The sequence below is a fragment of the Protomyctophum bolini genome (genome assembly GCF_963924005.1).
Source record: "Protomyctophum bolini genome assembly, chromosome: 10".
In the NCBI taxonomy this organism is placed as follows: Eukaryota; Metazoa; Chordata; class Actinopteri; order Myctophiformes; family Myctophidae; genus Protomyctophum; species Protomyctophum bolini.
Genome location: NC_137871.1, coordinates 27303168 through 27317139, shown reverse-complemented (window position 1 = coordinate 27317139; position 13972 = coordinate 27303168). Strand labels below are relative to the sequence as shown.

The following is a 13972-nucleotide window of genomic DNA, read 5'->3' as shown; positions in this document are numbered from 1 at the left end:
GTAGTCATCCCTACCATACATGTCCCTTGATTGGCTGTATTAATTAAAGGTGTATTTTATACAACCAGGCCATACAGAGTAATTTGTAGTAGTTAAGCAGTTAAAATGACAATCTAACATATTTTGAGAGAATACATCCTGAGATTCCTTATAAACCAATACTGACTGGAGCTGCTTTCCCCATGATGACACATTCCGTAATGACTTTATTTGTTTTTACATTGGGACAGAATTGAAAGTAATTCCAATTGATTTCCAAGGGTACATTATATCGAGTACTGAGTCACTGAGTCACTGAATCTGAAAAAATAATCGTATTTTTTATTTCTTTAAAATCCCTACATGTAAACATCGACAAATAAAATGATTTTACGATCTATTCAACATGTATTGCAACATGTTTTAACTTATGTGAAAATGTGTTGATGACAGCGATTAGAACAACGCTTTGTAATTCATTTCATCAAATTCCAATGGCTTGCTTTCTCACCTTGTAATGTTTTAGAACCGGCAGTGTGAGGTTCTGCTCACATTCTGCTCAGTAAAGCCTCATTTATACATGGTTGCGTGCTAGTGTTGCATATATAGCAGATATACAAGCTCACCACACGTCATAATTGATGTGTGGAAACTAAATAAAAACTAAGCTATGATGACTAAAACTAAGACTAAATATATTGACAATTTCGTCTGCAAATAAAACTAGACTAAAATGTTAGGAAGGTACTAATGGACAAGAGATGCAGTAGGCCTATAAGTAATTTTACAATCGGTTGCATGCTGAAAATAGTGACGCGTTGTGAGCTTGCAGATCGGCTATTTTCAGCAGGTGTAAAAACTAAAAACAGTCATTACGACGGCATCAAGGCCTTTTAGTCGACTAAATCAACTGTAGATTTAGTCGACTAAAATCTCATGATATTCAGTCGACTGAAACTAGACTAAACACTAAAACATTGTGGGTGACTAAAATGTGACTAAAACTAAATGGAAACTATTCAAGAGACTATGACGAAAAACTAAAATGTTGCTGCCAAAAACAACAGTGGACTCCATGCATGGCCTATAGTCCTCTGTCTCACCTCTCTGACTGCGCTCCGCTCACCCCCTTTTACCCACGCAGGCAAGGTGACCACACTCTTCTCAGCCAAGCCATCCATTATCATGTCAACACAGCCAGCTTCACACCTTAGTCTGCTCCGTGCCCAGAACACTGGCTGTAATGAAATCAGCCGTAATCGCCACACTCATCTCGTCATGCTCAAGGTAATTAATATATTTGGAGGGCGATGGCTAACTCTTAATTAAATTATGCCCGGTTTAATGAGACCTTGACTGCAACTAAATTTATGACCACTATCTCCTTTATCAAGTACTTGGCACGCAACACAGATTTGTCATTTTCACCCAAATCACAGCTAGATTATGCAGAATGGTGTGCATGATTAATATATCAATTTATACTTGTTTGTTTCTCTCTCTTTTTTTTAAGATTTAATAAATTACCTTTTTGTAATTACTTAACCCTGCTTGGGGTTCTTTAAAAGCCACAATTTCTGCAATTAATGCACAAAGTATTTCCATTACATATTCATTTTGGGGGAAGAATACAGATAACAACTTGGTGGCATTAATCATATTACAAAATTGGGTGTATATTTAATTAATTAAAGCTACACTCTGCAAATTAATTGCATTTTCCCACAATATTATCTTAAACTAATGAAGGCGTGACAAAGAGACTGTTTCATTTTTTAAAAGGGGCCAGATTAGTGGGATCTCAATTATGGCTAAAACAAAAGAGTGCTGCTTGCTGGGGCACGGCGGCAAAGCAAAAAGTGACGATTCAGCACTTTCTTCCAAACAAAAAAAAGGAGAAAGTTTCCTTTGTTTTGAGGAAACTGTAGAACATGGCAATGATTCAAAAGATACATGAGAAATAATGAGGGATGTAATTAGCCTGGCAGGCAATAACGACATTTAAAATGATCATCGTATAGGAGGTGGTTGATAATCTTGATTTACAGGCAAGCTTTTCTAAACAGCAAGGCATCTGGCTAATGCTCACAGTGTCATACGTTACTACTGGAGCCATACTGTATAGGTTGAGGCAAACGTAATAATGGTAACTGCATAATGGCCTATATTGTACAGGTTCAAGTCCTTGGCTCCTCATGCAGCACAGTTGGCAATGGGATGTATCATAAATGTAGTCATCAGATGAAAATTACACAGATTTGGGTATGTCAAGGAAGGACCCCCAAATGTATACGATATGTATTTGGCCACGGACACCCCCCCCCCCCCCATTCGAAGTTCACAACACGTGATGTGAGTTTATAGATAGAAAAATAAAACAAGGCTCAAATATGTAACCCGTTAAGACCGGGAAAGCATATGTGGTTTATTTTAACCACTTTATCCATTATTATTATTATTATTTTTTTAATCCTGAAAATGTGTGCAAATCTTTTAACTCAACATATTTTGAGATGGGGGTCCGCAAGCCGTATCATTTTGGGGTGTCCTTGACATGAAAACATTTGAGCATTTGTATAGTTCAAGAACACCTGGAGGTTTAGGGATTATAGAGGTTCTTTTTAGGGGAGCATTAAAGCCTATTCATACTAGTTTGGGGTGATTAGGTGACCACCTTATCACCTACAGTAAAACAAGAGAGATGTGTTTGGGTGAGCGGTGAGTTACCACCGCGGCGGCATGACGTCATGTAGGTACTTTTCTGTCACCTATCGCCTAAAACTGCAGTATGAATTGCCTTTATAGTTGAAGAAGTTCTGGCAGCAGACTTTGCTCCTGAAGAGACACAGAGGTGAGCATGTTACACCCCAAAGATTAAGTACAGCTTAATCCAGCCTATACCCAGTGGCTCAGAAGCAAAACCATATTTATAGAAATTTTCTGCCTAATTAAAACTGAATCGAAATTAGCTTTAAATGGATATGAGTTTATAATTCAGAGTAATTTAGTATTTTTTTCTTTTCATTTAACGCATCATATACCAAATGTGTTCATAGGAATGTTTCCCATAATAAAGTAAAAAGTAAAGAGTGATTGTCCATGGAATGAGTCCAGGCAGCTAATAATCATTGCATATTCATTTGAAAATGCTTCCTCCACTGTCCTCGGATGTGACATAATTGTCATTATGCTTTTTAGCTCCATTGGTCAATAATCCAATGAGGAAATGCATGTGTCAATTAAGGAACTGCCAAGGGTCAGTGAGTATATGAATTTTAACAGCATACTTCTACACTTTGATTGCTGAGTGTCATTGTAATAGCGTGCGTGCATGCGAGAGCACTGAGCACTCAACCATTAGCATAATTATAGATTTGTTTACGTGCCCATCTAAAGTGATAATCCAGAATCCAGAGGGGGTGCTATACTGTATGTGGTGAAGCACAAACCATTCCCGGGGGGGCTATAAGTGAGATGGAGCAGAGAGTGTTGGGTGGTCATGCCTTGTCTGCTCATGACGGTGGCGGGTTAAAGAGATTACACATGGGGTCTGTGTCAGCAGCCTTGGCCCGGCCCTGTGTGCTTACACAGGAACATAATGAGGAAGGACATGCTTGGTCTACCGGGGAAAAAAGAGCCCCGATGTTTCGCGGCATTCCTCGCTGACAGCTACAGGAGGCAAATGGCATTTTGCACGTTGTCTTATACCGGTGGTTTGAAGTGGAGACCCCTCCCCATCCCGGAAAGCACTTGGAATTGTAGAAGTTGAGGGCGGCATTAAATTTTTGTTTGACTCAGTTCCACAGATAAATATTGTGAAACTAGCAGATCTACTAGCTATATTGTAAGCTTGTATATAGTTCTACTATTTTCATAAATGTTGCCTCTTTCTTATATTATTTGACATTTTGGCCGATGTTTGACCAGTTTCTAGTATAGTTTGTTTATTACACCCCCCCGATCCACAGGTTGAGAAGAGATCCCCCTATCTTATGCCTCCATCCATATAGCTCAACGTTAGATGGTTAGATTGGTTACTATTCCAGGGGTTAAACAAGGTGGCGCGGTGTGAGTGCGGACATAACACTTGTGGGGCTGCAACTCCATCATCACAGGGAAAACACAAACTATACCGCTAGAGCAGAGAGGCAAGAATGCAGCGCCTCTCCATTTGCCCCGAGTCTTCCTCCTGACAGACATGTAACACTCCACTAAAAGCTCTCCATGGACCCTGGAGAAAGGAGACAAATTAAGCCTCTGTCTGTCCTGCTCTGAGTATGTGTTTTTGCTTCCTTTTTAAGGTTTGAGTGACAGTCCCTTCACCCTTGAACTGAACAGCTCTCGGTATACTTGGGACAGGCCCTTATAGGAAGAGGTGATGACGACGTACTCTGCTGCAGGTGAGTCAAATTATCTGCTGCTTCCATTTCTTGTTTCTGCCACAACACAATGGTGTGATAAAAGAACGAAAAAAAAACCCAAATCATGTAGGGAGAAAGTATATGCGTTGACCCTGTGCAAGTTATCAGAGAAAAGAAAAACGTATTCCCAGTACTTAAGCATGTGCTTAATTCAGATGCACATGTACAGTATTTGGCCATGTGTGCAGCAGTCTCTTCTCTTCTGCACACTCTTCTGCATACTCTCTCTGGAGGCGGGAGAGAGACCACATGTCAACGTCAAAACATGAAACCAAATCACTTGTCAAGGGTTTTGGGCATTCTTCATTTCAATTCAACACAAGCAAATCATTATAATAAGGATACTGTTTGCTTCACAGTTTTTACTTTCTGCACTTTTTACAATGTCAACGAGTGACCTTTTTCAGATATATACAGTTGTGTATATATATATATATATATATATATATATATATATATATATATATATATATATATGAATAACCATTCATATATTTATGCAATTGGACTGTATAACTATAATGAAAATAGTATTACATTTTCTTGTCATATTAATAAATGATACCTGTTGACATTATTAACAAATGAACAGTAAGCCGTATATCAACAACAGACTGAAAAGATGCAGATGCATGATATTGCACCGACATAATAATTCCCCCAAGCAGTAATAATACGTCTTCATTAACAGACATTATTACGCATATTAACCTATTTTTTGTTCAATTTAACGTCAACGTTTATGGTTCAAATAAGACAAATGAACACCAATAACACTGTTTTATATGATTGTAAAATACAGCTGTGTGGTGATATGATATAGCATCATCCTCTTCAATGGCCCGTGAATATTATTTTTACCTGTGTTGAACGGGGGGAGGGGAGGGGGGGGGGGTCATCGCAACTATTCATTCATCGGATATACAATAGGAACAGTAGACCGTGCGTAAATTGCATCTTCATTTGCATTCCTGGGGTTAAAAAAAAGAGAAAAAAATCATGCCAATCTTAATGAGACAGTCACCATTGTGGCTGTAATTGAAAACCCATTCTTTGTTAATTACTGTTTCTCAAAGGCCTTGTCCACAGTCACTGAGCTGAAACAAAAAAGTGTTTGATTCTGGAGGTCATGGGGGTTTAAAAATGGACTTATAAAGTAATGTTTTACAGTTGGATTGAGGTGCTATAATATATCCAAGAAGTGTATTACTAACTATAACTTGTTGCGTTTTCAAGCTCATAGATCATGGACACATTATATCAACATCTGTCTGTTAATATAGAGCTCTGTGCAGATGTTATATTATTAAAGGCTATTCCAGCAATTCTGGGTGGGAACCTTTTGGTGGGTTTTTTTAAGCGTTATGTTATACTTTAGCTATTGAAAAATAGCAGATCTACAAGCACCGAGTGCTGCGCTACGAGCTTGTAGATCGGCTATTCTTTTTTTTATCGTGAAAATGTGGCGCAAATCTTTGAACATATATTCTTTCAGAGCGAACGATTTTAACTCAAATCTTTGCTTATGTGGGGTCCCTGCACAACATATTTTCAGATGATGGGGGTCCCTCCCATGGAACAACATATTTTAAGATTGGGGTCGGTGGCCAATTACATATATTTTTGGGGGTCGACTTGACGTGAAAATATTTGAGAACGACTGACACAGAAACATTGTCACGATCTAGAAGACATATAGAATCGTCCTCAGGTCTAAATGGGTTAAGGTTTTCCAATGTGTCTCCTGAGAGGCTCATTGTTAACACATCGTGGGGCCATGAATTCAGATTCTCTGACCACAGCTCCATTCACTCACTGGGCCTTGCATACGGCCCATTGTGGAGATTAGCCTGCATTGCTTTCAAAGGTGGGATTAATGCACTTTTGTGTCGATTATAAGTATAGGAGTTATTTTTAATTCTCTTATAAAAGCCATGGCAAATATATATATACGTTTTGCATATGGGTCCATGGCGTGGTCTCTTATAACAGCCTACATAACAACCATTTTTATTTTTTATGTTTTTCTTCAATTCTATTGTTTGTTTTTTTGTAGGCTTTTTTGTATATGCCATATATTGTAGGATAAGCCCACATTAGAATAATTATAATTGTATTATTAAATGTTTTTAATACCTAATTGTTTCAGCACAATCCCTTAAATGTATGTATAATAAATAATACATAATAAATAATAATTACATTAATACAATAAAATTATTATATTATATATATTATGTTCATATTAGTTATTATCATTATTAATGTTAATATTATTATTATTAATAATAATAATTTCCATTTTGGGGAAAAAGCATTAAGATAAATGGACGAGAGAGAGAGAGAGAGAGAGAGAGAGAGAGTTTGAATTCACACATTATTTCCCATAATATTCAGCAGTGCCGCTGCTGCAGGGCCTGAGAGAGAGCCCCCCCCCCCACACGTTGCACGGCAGTCTTTGCTGGTGGTCCCTCGGCCGTTTCGTTTAATTAGGAAATTAGCCGCACGGAGGCCCTCATTACCAAAGCCTGGGTTATACTCCTATAGTTTTCTCCATTTCCCGCTTATACTGGTCAATTTCCATAAGGAGATTACAAGCGGATCAGTATTTAGATCTGGCCAGATAAACAAATAACTGGTCTCCGAGAATCAGATGAGTGCTAATTGGACGTCAGCCGGTGGCCCCCTTGCACTGTTTAGAACGCCCCATTGAACATGAAAATGAAATTCACCGAAATGATGTCTCTTTTTCCGACTGATTAGAAAGGCCTATATACTCTACGCCTGAAAGACTATGCTAAACATATATTTTTCTCTCTTTAAAGATATAATGAGCTATAATGATGGCTTCATTCTGCATATATTTGCTATAATGTTACAGCTATAGCCTATAGTCCTATGTATTCATTCAGACTTTAAAAAAATGTTGGTCTGTTTAGCTTATACCTTCCCACATGGACACTATTCGATTAAATATATTTTTGAATTTTGCTATAGTCTAATGAATATGAGATTATATTTATTATTTTGCATCTTAGTACTTTATGTGCTATAATACACCATGCAAATATGAGTTTATAGCTACCGTATTTGTTTGCTTTTGAAAATAGGGCCCATTGTTATTCCTTAGATTTGTTCGAACGATATTGTAAATGTTAATGAGCGGCAATAAAAAAAAATGTTTCGGTGAGGTAAAGGTGACAATCTCCACACGGCTCATGTAAATTTCGGGGCGTGTTGAATGTGTTAATTGAGGGGTTATTTTGTTCCCCCGATGAGCGATCGATGCTCTCAGAACGATTAGCAGGTGTGAAGTCTCGCCCCGGGACTGGAGCAGCAGGCTGCAGGGCACAGCTTAAACTTTCCACACCAACAACACAAATAGCTGTGCGTTTCGGCTTTGTGGAGGTGTGCATGCTAATCAACGGCAATTCAAGTCACTGCAGTGACGGCTACTATACGTTTATATTCATTACATTATTATATTCATTTTAGTGCTTTTATTTAAGCAGTTAAACATTTCAGACATGGGGTATATATACTGTATATGTTCGTTTAATAGCGCTTAACATTCCGAATAAAACTTTTCCTTCTATTATTTTTTTCTCCCACTTCTTTTCATCAGGGACATGTTTAGACCTGTCCCGTCCACAAGAGGTCGTTGATGTATTATTTTACTTTGTCTTCGCTTCGCCGTGGCATGATGGGAGAGCTGCGCTCTTGAGAAGTTCTGAAAAGAGAGAAGCCCCGTGAAAAGAAGCACAGTTTAAAAATAAATTGTAGCATGTTACGATATTACGATCTATATCCATTTGTAACAATATTTCACTTGGATGGCAATCAAGGCGTCTTGGCCCCATGCATATACATTTCAACACTTGAGATGTATGCAGTTGTTTTTAGGCTATAGGTAATATATATATATTGTGTGTGTGTGTGTGTGTGTGTGTGTGTGCGCGCGCGCGCGCGAGCGCATATGACAAACCACTATAGGAGAAATCAAAACCAACAAACGGTGGTTAGGAAACACATTTACTGCTAAGTGACATTTATTTAGTATAATGAGGAGGCCGAGGCAGTTGTATAAATAAATAAACAGCCAATTATGTTCTGGGTCGGGACTTGATAGCTTCATAATCGTGCCATGCCTTTGGAAACTATATGAAACAATGATTTGACACATGATCTCTTTAAAATGTATCCTATTACAAACTCATCGTTTATCTATGGGCCATTTTTTTTTTTTTCATACTTGTTTTTGTTTTATTTATGGCATGCATATTTGCGTCATTTTGGATCCATATAGGCTATAACAGGTAAATTAAGCCCTTTAGGCCTAATCATGAAATGATGGACTCCTTGAAAATTAATGAAATAAATACAAATCGAATCAGTGTTGCCGCAGAAAATCATCCTATATTGTCCTGCTCCTTGTTCGTTTATACTTTGATATACCCTTATAAAGACATCTGCTCCATTCTATAGCACCGGGGTTGTAAATCCATCACGTTTTATTATTCGCATTTTGTTGGATGTAGTGTAAAACTGTGGGGCTTTTAAAAACTTCACCTCTGTTTCCTCTCATAAAACTACCCAAAACACTCATGTCGCTGTCCCAACTCCATTCGTTTAGAGAGAGAAGGGGGAGAAAAAAATCCTCAGAGTTGATTTAACTCCGATGGGTGGGTGTATATGGAATATAAATGGACCCGATTGAGGGTTCCAATTCGCGCACCCTCAGAGAGAGTTTACAGGATTTTTTTTTACATGTGTGGGAGTGGGAGCCTTGCCGCTGATTGGCTAAGAGGCGGGTCATTGTCACGCTGTCAGTCCAAATCACATGGCAGCGCCGCTATTAACAGAAGAGGCTGGGAGACAAGTTTGCCAGAGTTCTGTTTCACAGCCGTGGGGGACAGTCACAGCTCTACACTACCGCTCATACTGCGCTCCCTCCGCGAACAGCCACAGACAGACACACACGCACCTGCAGCACAGCGCGTTATAGTGGCCAGGGCAACAACTTTTTAGCCACTGCAACTTTTTCCTCTCGTAGGAAATCAGTCAGTATCTCTAGCCTATATACTACCTCTTTGTAGTGGTTTTTTCCCCCGGGATTTGTTTTTGTTTCTCTTTTGTTTCTTTTGGTTTTTTATATATATATGCGTGAAAAAGAAAAAGCCGCCTGAGAATGTATAGCATGATGGAAACCGAGATTAAGACCCCGCTCCCGCAGTCCAACAACTCGGGGTCAGCGCCGGGCTCCAACAAGAACAACAGCGCCAACGACCAGGACCGCGTCAAGCGGCCCATGAACGCCTTCATGGTGTGGTCCCGCGGCCAGCGGAGGAAGATGGCCCAGGAGAACCCCAAGATGCACAACTCCGAGATCAGCAAGCGCCTCGGCGCCGACTGGAAGCTGCTGACGGACGCCGAGAAGAGGCCCTTCATTGACGAGGCCAAGCGTCTGCGCGCCATGCACATGAAGGAGCACCCGGATTACAAATACCGTCCCCGCAGGAAGACCAAGACCCTGCTCAAGAAAGACAAGTATTCTTTGCCCGGGGGTCTGCTCGGGGCGCCCGGCGTCAACCCCGGCGTCAACAGCGCCGTGTCGGTGGGCCAGCGCATGGACAGCTACGCGCACATGAACGGCTGGACAAACAGTGCTTACTCCCTCATGCAGGACCAGCTGGCCTACCCGCAGCACCACGCCATGAACAGCCCCCAGATCCAGCAGATGCACCGCTACGAGATGGCGGGCCTCCAGTACCCGATGATGTCCTCCGCGCAGACCTACATGAACGCCTCCACGTACAGCATGTCCCCGGCGTACACGCAGCAGAGCTCCGGCGGCCCCATGGGCCTCGGCTCCATGGCGTCCGTGTGCAAGACGGAGCCGAGCTCTCCGCCGCCGGCCATCACGTCCCACTCTCAGCGGGCGTGCTTGGGGGACCTCCGGGACATGATAAGCATGTACCTGCCTCCCGGCGGGGAACAGGCGGAGCACGCGTCCCTGGTGCAGGGCAGCCGGTTACACAGCGTCCATCCGCACTATCAGACGGCGGGGACCGGCGTCAATGGAACGCTACCCCTAACTCACATTTGAAAGTTATATATATAGAAAAAGGAAGAAAAATAAAGACTTTAAAAAAAGATAAAGGAAAAAAAAACTTAAGTACTTCGGATACTTGAACATGTTTTTTTTTGGTTGCTATAAAGAGTCGACGTTCGGTAGTTTTGTTTAAAAACTGAATTTTATTTGATCTCAATCAGTTGTCCATTTTAAAAGCATTTTTATATCATGGACGGGAAACTGAGCGTTGTGCCCATCAGAGTAAATTGCATTGCAAAGAGGCTTTTTATCACGAGTTATACGCAATCAACTTCTGTTATAGAAGAATTGGACTTCTATATTATAAATAATGCCATATTTTCTCTATATGGAAAAAGGGCATGTAATGTGGCCTCGTGAAGAGGCTTGTATTTCAGAAAAGGCTGGATGGAGAGTTGGTTCATAAATGTTTACACTTAATTTGTAGAATGTCAGTTGTTGCGGCTGTGTCCAAATTTTGTAGTCTCCCCCCCCCCCTCCCCTATTGATCCATCAGGTTTAACGTAATGTTAAGACCCAGTGGCTTATTCTTTATTTATAGTATTTTTTTATTTTATTTTTTAGCTTGTGAGCCCTCTTGTTTGTCATGTGAAAATGTACAATTTTTTGTTTTGTAATATTTTCAGTCCTGTGTTGTTTTTCTTTTCTTTTCTTATTATTATTTTTTGACAGTGTCAAGTTTACTCATATCATGGACGAAAAGGTTTATTTAACTGACGTTTCTACTTATTTTGAGACCATCCTCTATTCTTAAATGATGAAATAAATTTGTACGAAAACATGATTATTGACTCTGTTTTTCATTATCATTTGTACATGCATGCATTTTGAGAAATTGAACACATGACAGTATAGGCCTTTTAGTACAGCTTGATTCAAATCAAAGTATATAGCAGAGGCCTTACGTTTAAAAGCAAAGTGATTATAGGCATTATGTCAAACGAAGTGTGAAGGTTCTTGAACTCCCCAAATGAATACAAATTAATGCTATAGGCTATAACACAACATTTTCATTTCAAAACTATTGTGGGAAATGTCCAAACATTTTAACAGATATTTCATCTGAGTTAAGATCATCATATATAAGGAAATGTATATTCATATTTTATATAATCGCAACCTCACAACTTTTAACTCTTATAGGCTTCTGAGAATTAGGTCATTAGGTGACACTGCTAATTATTATTCCTGCAGAAACTCTATAGCCATAACATTCATTACAGTGAGAGAGTTACAAACTAATGGGCTGTTTGGTTTCAGTTGGTTCATCATTCCACCTAATCCTAACAGCTTTCTGATGTTTCTATGACAGGTTCTCAATCTTTTTCTTGTCAAGGTCAAGGACCCCCCAAAATAATATGCATTTGGGCTGCGGACCGTGAGTTTACAATAAATATAGAATTATATCTTCCACGCGCTATATGAGCTTCTATATCTGCTACTTTTGAAACAGCCAACCATGCTATACTATATATCGCTATAATCTCAAATTACTGCAGATGTGCACGGTTTTAATTCAGGGTTAATATTCTAATGCGATTTAGACGGGTACTTATTTTGTTATTTTAAATAAACAGGTCTCTGTGGTTAAGGCCTTTCAGAGCATCTCATATTATTGCACTGTTGTGCAGCACACTCCTCAGTTTGGGCATTGTTTGTGTTTTAATGTGTGGCCTATATATAGTTTGTTTATGCAGTGTGAGATCCCTAATGTATTTGTCATGGCATGGCTGACAAATGCAGCATATATACTTGTCATGGCAAGTAGCCTAATGGATGAATGGAAAAGCTGTGTTTGTTCTCACCTTATCTAATTGTTAATACCTACGAGCTCTGTTTTGAAGCTTGCAAGTTCAGCCAAGTCTTATTCTGAACTCAATTCAATATTTACATTCGTTGAAGATATATAGCCATATCAACACTTTTATTTTGTTCCATTATTGGCTGTCACTATATCACAGGTGTCACAGTCGATTCGAGTGCACATTATTATAACTTTAATGTCTTAATTAAATTTGAATGAATCTATTAGCTTATTTATCTGTTTTATAGAATTTACAGAATCAAATGTTATATGACTCCCCTTTCATTTATGGTATAAAAAATTGTTTGTGCGGATATTCTATATCGGTAGCGGTATGAACTCACTTTGGAAGGAAAAAAAAGTACCCCATAAAGAAATACAATTTTGTGAAGCTTTTTATTAAGCTCTTCAACTCATGGATGTTCTATTTGTTGAAAGAAACGTATACTTGCCATGTTCTATTTGTCGAAAGGAACTTCATTTATCAAACATGTAAATAAATAAAAGAGGTGTGCATGTATATGGCTTCTCTGTACTGGTGCACATTTGTAAGAGGTGTTTGTTTGGCTTGCTGTGTTTTCACATGTCTATCTCACACAGACTCTGATATTATACACACATGCGCTGATGTCTTTAGAATGCTGTAGAATTTGTCAACATTGCTGTGACAGTCCCACATCTTGACTGAGACAATCTTATATATATATTTATTTATTTATTTGCGGCGGGGGAGGTCTGCCTTTTAGTGCACAGTATAGAGGGGAGTGATACAGCAAAGGTCGTCAGTTTCGGGATTGGAACCCGCAACTCTCTGGCAGGCTGGTATATACTGTATATATATATGCCTATAGCGGTGCCTCAACTAAAGCAACTTTTTATTTAGATCATGTGTTTCACCCAAAAAGGTGCTCAGTGAGAATCAATTTGCCTTCATTTACATAAAGTCTGAAGCATGTCAAGGACATTGTCCTTGGTTCCGTCAGCAACTTCCTGCAGTGACTGACGCCCTTATACAGTGTAACAGTGTTCTGGGGGGGAGAGAAAATAATCCCGGCAGGTTCTTCACTTGCAAAGTACCTTGGGATAAATAAGCCCCCATGGCCACCAAGAGGGCCCAAAGTGCTGGCGGTCCCAATGTCCTTCCCACACTCCCTGTAGGATTTGATCCACAGCTCAGCGCAGCGGCCTGGATTAGCCCCACACACACCTTTGTGGGGGGGAAAGATTATCCAGACCTCCCTGCATTCAGTGACAGGGTCTTAAGTCACTCTGGCGCTCCAGCGGCCGGCCGTCTCCCTAATAATCAGCCCCTCCGACTCATTTTTTTGCAATTAAGCAGCTTCCCCAACCGGCTCCTGCCGTGTCAGGGGTGTTTTTCAGCGGATGCGACCGAGCCGTGGTTTTGTGCCACTTGTCAAAATGTGTTCCATCAGTCAATGAACCCAGAGAGGCCTCTAAACTACCTTAACCACCTAAACCCCCATATGGTTTACCGGAGTCCCTCGGGGCTCCATATTATAGTGTATTTTCTGTTATTTTTGGGAAAGCTTTTTGCTGAAAATATAGCCCGATCGACAAGCCCACGACAAATTAATTGAAAGCTTTCCCCACAATACGGGAGCCATGGGGTTTTAAGTGGTTAATAAGTGGTGCCAA

General features: G+C 39.9%; 1 protein-coding gene across 1 annotated transcript; it reads left to right on the top strand.

Annotated features, from left to right (window-relative positions):
- Nucleotides 1-9315: 9315 nt before the first annotated feature.
- sox3 (SRY-box transcription factor 3) lies at nt 9316-11296 on the top strand. Its single transcript, XM_080773192.1, has one exon. The coding sequence runs from the start codon at nt 9589-9591 to the stop codon at nt 10504-10506; it is 918 nt and encodes a 305-aa protein (XP_080629318.1). The 5' UTR covers nt 9316-9588; the 3' UTR covers nt 10507-11296.
- The last annotated feature ends 2676 nt before the right edge of the window (nt 11297-13972 follow it).

Bases quoted from the DNA above. Each gene is read 5' to 3' on its own strand.
- sox3 (XM_080773192.1), top strand. From the start codon at position 9,589: ATGTATAGCATGATGGAAACCGAGATTAAGACCCCGCTCCCGCAGTCC.